The sequence below is a fragment of the Sinocyclocheilus grahami genome, unplaced genomic scaffold (genome assembly GCF_001515645.1).
Source record: "Sinocyclocheilus grahami isolate Dianchi unplaced genomic scaffold, SAMN03320097.WGS_v1.1 scaffold194.1, whole genome shotgun sequence".
Lineage (NCBI taxonomy): Eukaryota > Metazoa > Chordata > Actinopteri > Cypriniformes > Cyprinidae > Sinocyclocheilus > Sinocyclocheilus grahami.
Window position 1 is genome coordinate 830,190 of NW_015505373.1, and position 13,521 is coordinate 843,710.

Below are 13,521 nucleotides of genomic sequence, written 5' to 3' on the forward strand. Positions count from 1 at the left end.
GCAGGGGAGAATTAAATTCTCATGAAAGAGCTTCTGCACTGTCAGTTCACCTCTGTACACATGACCGTAACAATATTTAATATGACGATGTGGAGCGCACATAAGAGAGCACTTTCTGTGCTGTGCTCCAAGCAAAATATGAGTAAGTGATAGTTTTGAGAATGATGATGTTTCATTCTTTCTTTTTCTCTTTTGTCACATTTGGATTTGTTTCATATTTGATGAAGTTTGCAATGATTCTGCTATTTTCCAGTTTTTTTTTTTTTTTTACTGTGAAGCTGCTTTGAAATGGTCTATTTTATGAAGCGCTATAGAAATAAAAGTGACTTGACTTGTTGCTGCAGTGGTTCTATGTGATTTTATCACACTTTTGAACACATAGTTTGCATGGTATACCACTTGTTTCCTCTAATCTTTGTTTCCTCCTTGTGTTGCGCAGGCGTTTGGACAGGCCCACTCCAACCACAGGAAGGTGGCGGCTGATGGCGAGAGCCGCGAGGAGTCGCTGATCCAGGAGTCGGCGTGTAAGGAGGCGTATTACGAGCAGCGCATGCAAGAGCTGCAGGCAGAGCTGCGACAAGCACGTAACATCCTGACCAACGTCCAGTCAGAGAACGATCGGCTCGCCACCATCACTCAGGAACTCCAAGAGGTCAGTCTCCGCCTGTATTTGGATCGTTAGGACGCTCACATGCTGAGGAATACATTAAAGAAGTTAGAAGTTGGTCTGCAACAAATGATTATTTGGATAATAGATTAATCTAACGATTATTAATCGTTGATTATTTCACTGATTAATCGGTAGGCTTTGATTATTCAGCTTTTGCAATTAGTTAAAATATTGAGTTTGTTAGAAACATATTCTAACAAATAAATAAAGGTAATCACTTCAGCTTTTGAAAATGATATGTAATTACAATTATTATACAATTAACAAATAAATATAGTTGGTACACAAAATGAGATGACAGATAGAGAAACTCTCTTATTCACCATTTAATTAGCTATATGAAAAAGTAAAGGAATGACACATCATTCTGCCTAACATCTCTTTTTGTAAGACATATGGGTAAGAAACTAAATAAAGATAAAATAAAGGCAAAAATAAAGTGATAAAACGCATTATTTTTGGATTAACTATTTTATTTACAACATAATCTCTCTTAAAATACCTTGTATGGTTATGATAATCAAAACAATCCTGAGCTAGATCAAGCTTTGATCTCTGCAAACCAAACTATCACTTTAATGAAAGAATATTTTTTCACACTTATAAAAATATTTTATCAGTAGCTTTATAACAGAAAAGGTGGGGAAGTTGTGGCCTAATGGTTAGAGAGTCGGACTCATAACCCAAAGGTTGCAGGTTCGAGTCTCGTACCGGCAGGGATTGTAGGTGGGGGGAGTGAATGTACAGCCCTTGATCAAGGCACCGAACCCCCAACTGCGCCCCGGGCACCGCAGCATAAATGGCTGCCGACTGCTCTGGGTGTGTGTTCACGGTGTGTGTGTTCACTGCTGTGCACTTAGGATGGGATAAATGCAGAGCACTAATTCCTAGTATGGGTCACCATACTTGACCACATGTCACGTCACTTTTTGAAAAGCAAATTGTAATTCTAACTGAAAGCAACACTGACTCTGGTTTTTCATGTTTAATGCTGTAAAGTTTCTTGATTTAAGGCTATCGACTACATAAAGTACTATATAATAGAGCCGGGCCGATACCGATATTTGGGAGTTAAAAAAGGCCGATATCAATATATACCAGCCAATATTCTTTGTATATGTTATAGTACAGTACCAGTCAAAATGTTTGGACACTGTCCAAACATTTGACTGGTACTATATATAGAATACAGTATATACATACATTTTTTGCAATGATCACTCAAATGTGGTGATCAAACACTTATAATGACGTGACAAAGATATGTAATGATGGAGGCAGGGAATTTAACAATAAACTTTATTCAAAATGAGTCTGACATCAGTGCACTGAACAGTAAAGTTGAAGTTTATTCAACTTTAATTAAATTCCATTCAACTTTATTCCGTTGAAGTTTTTCACTTTGAAACATTCATTCACGGATTTGCGCTACTGTCTTCACACACAGACGAAACTTACTAGAGAAGTGTGACATAATTTACCTCTGTAAATAGACACTTTAATGCCCTTTGAATGTAACATGTACGTTCCCTTGGAACTGGAATCATGTGAAGTCCACTTCGCAGCGCACTTACGGTCGAATAAGACTACGCTTGAATGCTGCTGCCTGAACAAGAGACCTTCTTACTGAAGTGAAAGTGTTGACGTGTGTCACTATCTCATGAACACACTGGCAGATCTCCACCAAATTCGGGGGTTCTGTTCAGCTCGAGGAGCACCCTCGAACACCACCCTCCGCGCGTCGGTAGCCCCCTGGGATTGATTGATCGGTCGGCGCCGAACCGCAAATTTAACCGCCCGTAACTCCCGAACCCCGGGGGCTCATTCGAATGAGGGCCTCAAGACGTACACTCAATTCGCGTTCGGGAGGGTTCCTTGAGCTGAAGGGATCCCCCGAATTTGGTGCGTATCCGCTGCGCCGTTACGAAGATATGGCCGTTCAAAGTTTCAATGGTTTTCCATAGACTTAAGCTTTAAAGCGTTTCATCCAGGTCGCCAGTAGCAAACAATGGAGCTAATTACACCATTTCAAGCATTTTATCTGCGTTATATGTTCTGTAAAAAAAAATTTATATCGGCGGCATATTATATATTATAATATCGGCTAAACGATATATCGATCGGGCTCTACTATATACTGTTAACTTTACTGGAGTACTGAACTGCAGAGCTCCTGCAAACATCCACATCGCTGTAATCAGATGCTTTCTTAACTGCTGCTTTCACACCACTGTCAGTTTATGTTTATTACATAAACTGTGCAAACTTTATAGTTCAGTTTATATCTTTGAGAGGAAAGCGTGCAGCATATATTTACATATTCATCCAAACACCGCTCAGCAGCTTCAGGTTCGGCTGCGTTTGCTCTGAAGCACCCTTGCTCTTTAACACCACAATGGTGAACACTGTTAATTAATTAATTATGCTTTCATGAGGTGTGTAATGGTTCAAATTATTACCATTTTGCGTTAAAACTCCTCCTGATAGCAACCGAGTCTCTGTTAAACTTCACAGATTTATATGAAGGAGCACCAACATCCAATCAAAAAACATATGGAGTGAGTTGAAGAGGTCAAGAAATCTCCAGCAATTTCGATCTGGAGCATTTTCTGTTGGGAAGAGTGGGGAAAAACTGACACGTCAAGATGTGCTCGGTTGATAGACTCTTATAAAGGGAACAGATGTTAAAACAAGTATTAGTTAAGGGGTGTGCGATATACAGTATATCGCTTATGATCAGTGTTGGGGGTAACGCATTACAAGTAACGCGAGTTACGTAATCAGATTACTTTTTCCAAGTAACTAGTAAGTAACGCATTACTTTTTTAATTTACAAGAAAATATCTGAGTTACTTTTTCAAAAAAGTAACGCCAGTTACTTTGTTTTCCCATTTATTGACTGACAGCTCCGGTGTTGCCATGGTGACAGAAATGGGAAGTACAGAGGAATTGTGTGCGCTGTGTGAACATGATGCTACTGTAGTTCTAGACTAAATGTGAATGTGCATTAATTCATCCCACTCACAAAAAACTGATTTAGTATTCATCAAAATGAATTAAAACAGTGAAATGCAAACTCTGAATATGACGCAAACCTCCAATAATTAAATGTTAAATAACACAAATGTATCTAATCACATTTTATTAACCAATGTCTTTGCTGCTGACCTTTGATGATCCAGTTCAACCGTACTAATAAGCAAAAATTACTTTAGAGAAACTAACAATTGTGCTTCATTGTTTGTTTTTTTATTGCTGAAGAGTGTTTCTTCTCCTGCGTTCTGTACAGATGTGAATTTACTTTTGCTTCAGCCTGAGGCTTATTCATTACACTTTTTGGTGTGAAAGGGCTTTTACATTAGCTATAAATAGAACTTCTTATATTAAAAATAATCAAGCCCTGTTCATATTTAAAAAGTAACGTGAAAGTAACGCAAAAGTAATATAACGCATTACTTTCCATAAAAAGTAACTAAGTAACGTAATTAGTTACTTTTTTAGGGAGTAACGCAGTATTGTAATGCATTACTTTTAAAAGTAACTTTCCACAACACTGCTTATGATAGTTTTGTAATTGTTGTTTTAATGATATGCAAGCTGGTATTATCGACTATATCACTCACTTTGCAGAAAACAAACAAAAACACGTACTGAGAGTCCAAAAGCATTCACTGCAGGATGAAGCCTATTAGAATACAGTTAGAATGCTCTGATAATTCAAGTTATGAAAGCAAAAAATATCCCTGTAGGTTTTTTTTAATATATATTTGTAAGATATGATATAGTTGTGTAATATCACATAGCAAGAGTGCCATTTTCCTGAATGTTAGTTTGTGAGCATAATCACGAATGTGATATTGCTTTATATAACAGTTTATATAACAACAAAAAAAAAGAAGTTAATATTGAGTGAGTTACATTTTAGACACAATACTGTATGTTTTTTTTCTGTGTTGCCAATGAAAATGGTTCCAAATAAAGCCTAACATTTGTGCAGCCTGAAATGTTGCTTACACACTCGCTGAAAAAATGCAGGAAAACCTTATTTAAATCTGAACCTGTGAGCCACAAATGTATTACATTTAGTAAGTTGGCTTTACATTTATAGGGGTCGGGGGACACTGGGGGGGCCAGTCAGTTTTCCGGATGGGCAAGTGTCCCTGCCTCTGTCTACACCACTGACTGGACGTGCCATACCTTGCCCAACAAACACAAACTGTGTTAAAACTGAATGTGAGGAACGATAAAGAGTGAAACCCATTATATAATGCTGTACGAATGCACAGAGACCAGTAATGTCTAATTCACTAACAAATGACTTGTTGTGCTGACCAACCTTTATCATTATTTACTGAATTAAAAAAAAACGTAAGGACGTAATAATAATAATCTTGTGTTTTGACACTAAACCGGTATCTGATCTACAGTGTTTTTCTGCTTTACCACAGAAAAAAATGCAAATATAGGATTAAAAGGAAATTAAGAATATAAACCTTTATATTAGTAAAGTCAATGCAAAAATAAATCAATAAAAAGACAGATGGCGTGACGTGAGTGAGGATTTGGGAAAAGAAAGAGATTGTGTGTTTAATGGCACAGTCCTCTGGATGGGATTAATGAGCCAAAGGTGAAATGAAATGTGTTTTGAGCAGATGGGACAAAGACGGAGAGATAGAGAGGGAGGCGTACAGATGGAGTGATAAACAGAAGCAAGCAGGTCAAAGGATAGAAGTGTGGTTGATTAGAGCGATGCATACAACCATTCACAACCCTACACTCCGCCAAGGTGTGAGTAGAGCGTTGATTCAAAGCCTGGGGTCAGTCAGTAAGATTCTTTTCTGAAAGATATGAGTACTTTTATTCAGCAAAGATACATACAATTGATCAAAAGTGACAAGTAAACAGAAATGTCTAGTCCAAATAAATTCTATTCTTTCTATTCATCAAAGAATCCTGGAAACATATGTATCACAGTTTCTACAAAAATATTGGGCAGCACAACTGTTTTCAACATTGGTAATAATCAGAAATGTTTCTTGAGCAGCAAATCAGCTTATTTCGAATGATTTCTGAAGATCATGTGACACTGAAGACTGGAGTAATGATGCTGAAAATTCAGCTTTGATTACATTTTAACATACATTTTTAACATAAAATTTTAAATTTGTACAATATTTCACAGTATTGCTGTATTTCTGAGCAGAAAGCACGCACTGACCAGCTGCTTCTGCTGTCTTACAGAGCAGTCAGATGGTGGAGCTGCAGAGGTCTCGTCTGCACGACGACATCAAGGAGTTCAAGTTCAGAGAGGCTCGTCTGCTGCAGGACTACAGCGAACTCGAGGAGGAGAACATCACCCTGCAGAAGCATGTTTCTGTCTTAAAACAGAGCCAGGTGACATTCGGCTGCCATCCGTAATAAATATGAGTTCCATCCGTGGAGTTTCTGCTAGAGACAGTGATAATGTGGCATTAGTCACAGTAAGCTTGTGTGTCTGTGTGATCTCTTGTAGGTTGAGTTTGAGGGTCTGAAACATGAAATTCGTCGTCAGGAGGAAGATACCCAGTTTCTGAACAGCCAGTTGGAAGACGCCATCCGTCTGAAGGAGATCGCAGAGAGGCAGCTTGGGGAGGCGCTGGAAACCATCAAGACTGAGAGGGAGCAGAAGGCAAGAGATGAATTTCTGTCTTTTTTTTATGTTGTTATTATTTACAGCTATATATTGTGGGTAGTGTGACCTCTCCGTAAGATCTGCTAGAAATGAAAAACAGGTTCTATTAAAATAAATAAACACTGGGAAATTATTGAATACTGGAGGAGGAACTTTTTTCTTTGTTTCATTATCTTTCCACCATCAAACATAGAGCCCACCAGTGTAGTCTAAGTGACAAGTGAATGAGTCTTATGTATGACAAGTCTTATGAACGGGTTCATTTTACAGAATCTGTCAAAAGTATTCTTAGGCTGGTGAGACTTGTCAGGGTTTGAGTGTTAGTTTGTCACATGTTGTAACTTTTACCTCAGGAAAGCCATTCAATGACTATAAACTCGTTAGTCAACTAGAAAAAAGTGTCTAGATTTTGCAAAATGTATGCTGTATATCAGTGTTTCCCAACCGGGATGTCGAGAGCAGGGGTGCAGTGTAAAAAATCCTTTTTTAATATTTTTAAATTGCTAAAATGTTCATAAAAAGCATCTATTATATAATATCCATTTCTGATGTCGGAAATAATTCGAGATGCACCGAATTTTCGGCTGCCGAAAATTAGTTCACCGCTCAGGATTCACTTTCACGTGGTGTGACGCTCTGCGTGTTATCCGCTCTGTGTGTGTGCTCCACTCAAGTCGCTCCACTCGTATACCGTTCATGCTCATCAGAACAGCAAAGTCCACTCAAAAATGAGCAGACAGGAAACATGGATGTAGTACAGTATTGCTTCTGTTTGAAATAGCCCTACTGTGCTGTAACAAGGTGTGGTATATGAGCAAAACTTTGTGAGATAGCTATAATGGTAATTAAATCATGTTTACATATGTATAAAAGCCTACATTAAAATCTGTCATATAAATTGGTCTCTTCATTAGAAATTAGCCTACTGATTGCCACCATTGATGTACAAATTTTTTTAATAATATTAAAAATATCTGTATGACATTATATTCTGCAGTTCTTCCCTGTTGTACCGAGTATCTATACTTTTCAAATGATCACATCGAAGTTAGAAATTCAAATATTGTGACAATTAATTTTGTAGGGTGCCACAAGTTTGTTAAAATTTCCAAAGGGTGCCACGACTAAAAAAAGGTTGGGAAACACTGTTGTATATTACATATTCCTTGTATTTGCGCTTAACCTGTTGTCTTTATTATTTAATATGTTTGATTAAATCTGTAATGAAAACAAGTTTTTATTACAGACTCTTTTTTAAAATGGGTGTATTTCAACAACAAATTTGAGTAGAAACCTAGTTATATCATTAAAAAAAAGTCACTGCCTTTTGTGTAAGTTTAGATGGTTGTGTTTGGGTAAAAAATAAATTTTGCTGCATCACTAGTCAAGTCGCCTTTATTTATATAGCGCTTCATACAATAGAGATTGTTTCAAAGAAGCCTCTCGGTAATAAATTAGAAAAAGTAACTGATGCAAACTTTATATTTTGTCTCAAATATGAGGCAAATCCAAACTCTGCTGTAAAGCAGGTCTTAAAAGTCTATAGTGTCATTATTTAGCTCAAGTCAGTTCAGTGTTGATTCAGTTCAATAACTGAAAAGTTTGTCAGTTTATAACAAGTTAATTTCAGCGATCAGCGGTAGTGTCATTATTCAGTTAAGGTCAAGTTTTGTTCTCATCCAATAGTGTCAGAGCAGTCAGATTGATAATACTATTAAATATGAGATCTTAATTAATATCAAAATCTTTTAAACAATACTAAACATACATTTTGTACTAAACTCATCTAACTATCAATGTACACTGCGTAAAGTGATATATAAATAAAATGGACTTGACGAAGTGAAATGAATGTAGTATAGGCCCTATTATTGTGGGGGCCGGGATGGGGTGCTTTCATTAATGGAGTCACAAAGGAACTTGAATCATAAGTGAAATCAGGAAGAAAAAAAAAAACTTTTTTTAGGCACATTTCTAATAATTTGACTAAAGAGAATGCAAACATTGCACATTTCCATCAACAAACAACTTGTGTATGCCATTTACTTTTCTGTGTTTGGATGTTTTTGGTTGACATGAGGAAAACAGTCCTATTTATATTTAAGGACTTGACATGAGGGTGGTTGAAACCACCAAGAACTCCTCCGTAGTTGCTTAGTAACATGCTAAAACCCACTCAAAAAAACAGAGAAACCAAAGATCAACCACCCACAGCACAAGCACCATGGCAGTGAGTTTTTGCAATTTCTTCAGAAAGTGTTTGTTTCAGATGAAAGCCTGCTGTAGGCGTCTGCCAGTCCACCCTGAGGTCTGATTTAATGATATTTGTTGGGCTCCATTAATCCAGGCCGCCTTAAGAAAGGAGTTGTCGCAGTACATGACCATCGGAGACTCGATGTACCACAGTCCTTTGAGCATCTCCCTCGATGGGCTGAAGTTCAGCGACGACACCTCAATCGAGCCCAACAACGACGAACCCCTCCACATCTATGAGAATGGCTTTGACAAGATCGACAACAACGACAACCGTGTTTCCACTCCCAAAAAAGGAGAGCGGTTCCACCCTTCCTCCAGCCTCGTGGACAATCTGCTGAATGAGCTCAACATCTCAGAGATCCAGAAGCTCAAACAACAGCTGCTGCAGGTGAGATAAGCTGTTTGCCATATTCACTGTACAGGTTCAGTCAGGCACCGTCATTGACAGCCAAGTTAGGCTACGATATCTGCTGTTGACTATGCCAAAAAATATGGCAAACCCAGAGGCACAAATGTGGCGTCACAATACAGTGATTCTGCGATAATCGATATATTGCTAGACAATCCTATAACGATAGGCTACATCACGATATCTGTCTAACTATGAAAACAAAATGCCTGTGAAAAGGTTAAGTGCAAGTCCAGAAAACAGTACAAAAGTTCTGTAAATCAAATTTAACATGCTAAGGAAATTAATCATTTTATTCTTGGAATGATTAAAAGCTTACACTTTTCTTTGTGTGTAAACCAATACATTTAACTGCTTATCAACTTTATGTATAGCCTATATATACTGTATAAACCTGGTACATTTCAAAATTTACCTGCAGTGTTTTCTCAACCTTTCCTGTCCTCTCATCATAAAAACGGAGCCCCGCACACATGACATGCAGGGAAAAAATAGCCGTTCACATCGCCTCTTCTGCATGCTCAGGTTCGTTATTTCAAATGCAGACGCACGGCAAGCACACACAATGCACACTTCTGCGCCGCATTACGGCACTGACGAGGTTTTGTTTCGTCACCCATGCCATAGGTGCAGATTTATGTTTCTGCCGGTCGGTGCCCACTGCATAACGCGCACTTGCAATATCTGAGAGCGAGGGAGAGCATCCAGTTTTGTTGACATAAAACTGGACGCGCCGGCGGCACTATCTCACTTATAGTTAGTGAGGGAAATCCACCTGCTATCCAAGCGGAGAGGTTAGGCTACTCATGGACTGAATATGCGCTCTGCAGTAATAACGCGATCAGTGCCTATGGTCCACGCTGATAGCTGTTCTGGGGCAGTTCTTTAGTTCTCATTTCCATAAACGTATATATAGCAGTAGAGCTAATACAGTGGCTGGAAATCGGTTTATCCTTCGGTTCCTCATGCTTCCACATCTTCATAGAGAGCACGGTTCATGGTTGCTCAGAGCGCTTTGGAAAGAAGGTGGAAATCGTGCGGCCGCGATTTCCACGCATTTTTAGACGCTGGGAGCAGGGAAATCTATATAGAGCGCCTTATTGTAATAATTAGAATATCGATATTTGGCGCCAGATATCGATTCTTGTATCGCATGGAGAAGGACAATGATATATCGCCATATCGATATATTGTCCCACCCCTAGTAATTACAATATTTATACAATTAACAAATAAATAAATTTGGCACACAAAGTGAGATGACAGATAGAGAAACTCTCTTATTCACCATTTAATTAGCTATATGAAAAAGAAACTGAATGACACATTTTTCCTTTTCATATGGGTAAGAAACAAAATAAAGGTAAGTGAAAAGACTTTATTGTACCTTCATTTTTGGATAAACAATTTTATTCACATCATAGTCTCTCTTAAAATACCTTGTATGGTTATGATAATCAAAACAGTCCTGAGCTAGATCAAGCTTTGATCTCTGCAAACCAAACTATCACTTTAAAGGGGAGATAACACACACAGTTTCACCCAATCTCATGTTAAACTTGAGTACCTATAGAGTAGTACTGCATCCATCATATCTCCAAAAAGTCTTTAGTTTTATCAGATTTATAAAATAAAGATACAACTTTACGATTCTCTCCGGAAAAAGCAAGCTCCTGGAGGTGTGCAGTGGGCGGAGCTAAAGAGTGACGAGCACTTGGGCGCCGAATGCCAACAAAACAGACATTTGATGCCGTTTCACTTACCGTCTGCAGTTCTGAATCATGACGGTGATCTTTTATATTTGGGACCGCTCTATCTTTCAGTATCAAACGATGTGCAAATCCAGCGATGAATCTGGGCCTTGTTTATAAAACGTTCGTCAACAAACACACTTGTGAAGCATCCATTTTTGTTGACATAAAACTGGACGCGCGCGCCGCACTATCTCACTTATAGTTAGTGAGGGAAATCCACCTGCTATCCAAGCGGAGAGGTTAGGCTACTCATGGACTGAATATGCGCTCTGCAGTAATAACGCGATCAGTGCCTATGGTCCACGCTGATAGCTGTTCTGGGGCAGTTCTTTAGTTCTCATTTCCATAAACGTATATATAGCAGTAGAGCTAATACAGTGGCTGGAAATCGGTTTATCCTTCGGTTCCTCATGCTTCCACATCTTCATAGAGAGCACGGTTCATGGTTGCTCAGAGCGCTTTGGAAAGAAGGTGGAAATCGTGCGGCCGCGATTTCCACGCATTTTTAGACGCTGGGAGCAGGGAAATCTATATAGAGCGCCTTATTGTAATAATTAGAATATCGATATTTGGCGCCAGATATCGATTCTTGTATCGCATGGAGAAGGACAATGATATATCGCCATATCGATATATTGTCCCACCCCTAGTAATTACAATATTTATACAATTAACAAATAAATAAATTTGGCACACAAAGTGAGATGACAGATAGAGAAACTCTCTTATTCACCATTTAATTAGCTATATGAAAAAGAAACTGAATGACACATTTTTCCTTTTCATATGGGTAAGAAACAAAATAAAGGTAAGTGAAAAGACTTTATTGTACCTTCATTTTTGGATAAACAATTTTATTCACATCATAGTCTCTCTTAAAATACCTTGTATGGTTATGATAATCAAAACAGTCCTGAGCTAGATCAAGCTTTGATCTCTGCAAACCAAACTATCACTTTAAAGGGGAGATAACACACACAGTTTCACCCAATCTCATGTTAAACTTGAGTACCTATAGAGTAGTACTGCATCCATCATATCTCCAAAAAGTCTTTAGTTTTATCAGATTTATAAAATAAAGATACAACTTTACGATTCTCTCCGGAAAAAGCAAGCTCCTGGAGGTGTGCAGTGGGCGGAGCTAAAGAGTGACGAGCACTTGGGCGCCGAATGCCAACAAAACAGACAGACGAGGTTTTGTTTCGTCACCCATGCCATAGGTGCAGATTTATGTTTCTGCCGGTCGGTGCCCACTGCATAACGCGCACTTGCAATATCTGAGAGCGAGGGAGAGCATCCAGTTTTGTTGACATAAAACTGGACGCGCCGGCGGCACTATCTCACTTATAGTGAGGGAAATCCACCTGCTATCCAAGCGGAGAGGTTAGGCTACTCATGGACTGAATATGCGCTCTGCAGTAATAACGCGATCAGTGCCTATGGTCCACGCTGATAGCTGTTCTGGGGCAGTTCTTTAGTTCTCATTTCCATAAACGTATATATAGCAGTAGAGCTAATACAGTGGCTGGAAATCGGTTTATCCTTCGGTTCCTCATGCTTCCACATCTTCATAGAGAGCACGGTTCATGGTTGCTCAGAGCGCTTTGGAAAGAAGGTGGAAATCGTGCGGCCGCGATTTCCACGCATTTTTAGACGCTGGGAGCAGGGAAATCTATATAGAGCGCCTTATTGTAATAATTAGAATATCGATATTTGGCGCCAGATATCGATTCTTGTATCGCATGGAGAAGGACAATGATATATCGCCATATCGATATATTGTCCCACCCCTAGTAATTACAATATTTATACAATTAACAAATAAATAAATTTGGCACACAAAGTGAGATGACAGATAGAGAAACTCTCTTATTCACCATTTAATTAGCTATATGAAAAAGAAACTGAATGACACATTTTTCCTTTTCATATGGGTAAGAAACAAAATAAAGGTAAGTGAAAAGACTTTATTGTACCTTCATTTTTGGATAAACAATTTTATTCACATCATAGTCTCTCTTAAAATACCTTGTATGGTTATGATAATCAAAACAGTCCTGAGCTAGATCAAGCTTTGATCTCTGCAAACCAAACTATCACTTTAAAGGGGAGATAACACACACAGTTTCACCCAATCTCATGTTAAACTTGAGTACCTATAGAGTAGTACTGCATCCATCATATCTCCAAAAAGTCTTTAGTTTTATCAGATTTATAAAATAAAGATACAACTTTACGATTCTCTCCGGAAAAAGCAAGCTCCTGGAGGTGTGCAGTGGGCGGAGCTAAAGAGTGACGAGCACTTGGGCGCCGAATGCCAACAAAACAGACATTTGATGCCGTTTCACTTACCGTCTGCAGTTCTGAATCATGACGGTGATCTTTTATATTTGGGACCGCTCTATCTTTCAGTATCAAACGATGTGCAAATCCAGCGATGAATCTGGGCCTTGTTTATAAAACGTTCGTCAACAAACACACTTGTGAAACACGTTGCTGCCTCGGAAAAACCAACTGCATCCACTGTTTACATCACGCTGGGTTCTTTAGGAAGCTGAACAAAGTTATCTTTCCCTTAAAACCAAAAACACACTTCTTTGGATTGGAGACAATCTTCCCGAGCAAGTCCCGTGCAGCCTGCCGCCGGATGAAGCGCGTTGATGGCCGCGATCTCGCTCTTGCTCTGGTCGATGTGTGCGCGGGTGCGCACTTCCGGGAGAAATGCCCATACAAGGAGTTCCACCGTACTGCATCCTTCATA

The 13,521-nt window shown here is 38.8% G+C and overlaps 1 protein-coding gene across 2 annotated transcripts in view; it reads left to right on the forward strand.

Annotated features, from left to right (window-relative positions):
• Positions 1–13,521, forward strand: part of LOC107594970 (protein bicaudal D homolog 2-like) — a 52,665-nt gene that overhangs the window by 15,953 nt on the left and 23,191 nt on the right. For both annotated transcript variants that reach the window (XM_016285218.1, XM_016285217.1), the window contains exons 2-5: positions 440–652; positions 5,912–6,064; positions 6,183–6,338; positions 8,689–8,985. In XM_016285218.1, the coding sequence (XP_016140704.1) occupies positions 440–652; positions 5,912–6,064; positions 6,183–6,338; positions 8,689–8,985 (819 nt within the window). The remainder of the gene's footprint in view (positions 1–439; positions 653–5,911; positions 6,065–6,182; positions 6,339–8,688; positions 8,986–13,521) is intronic.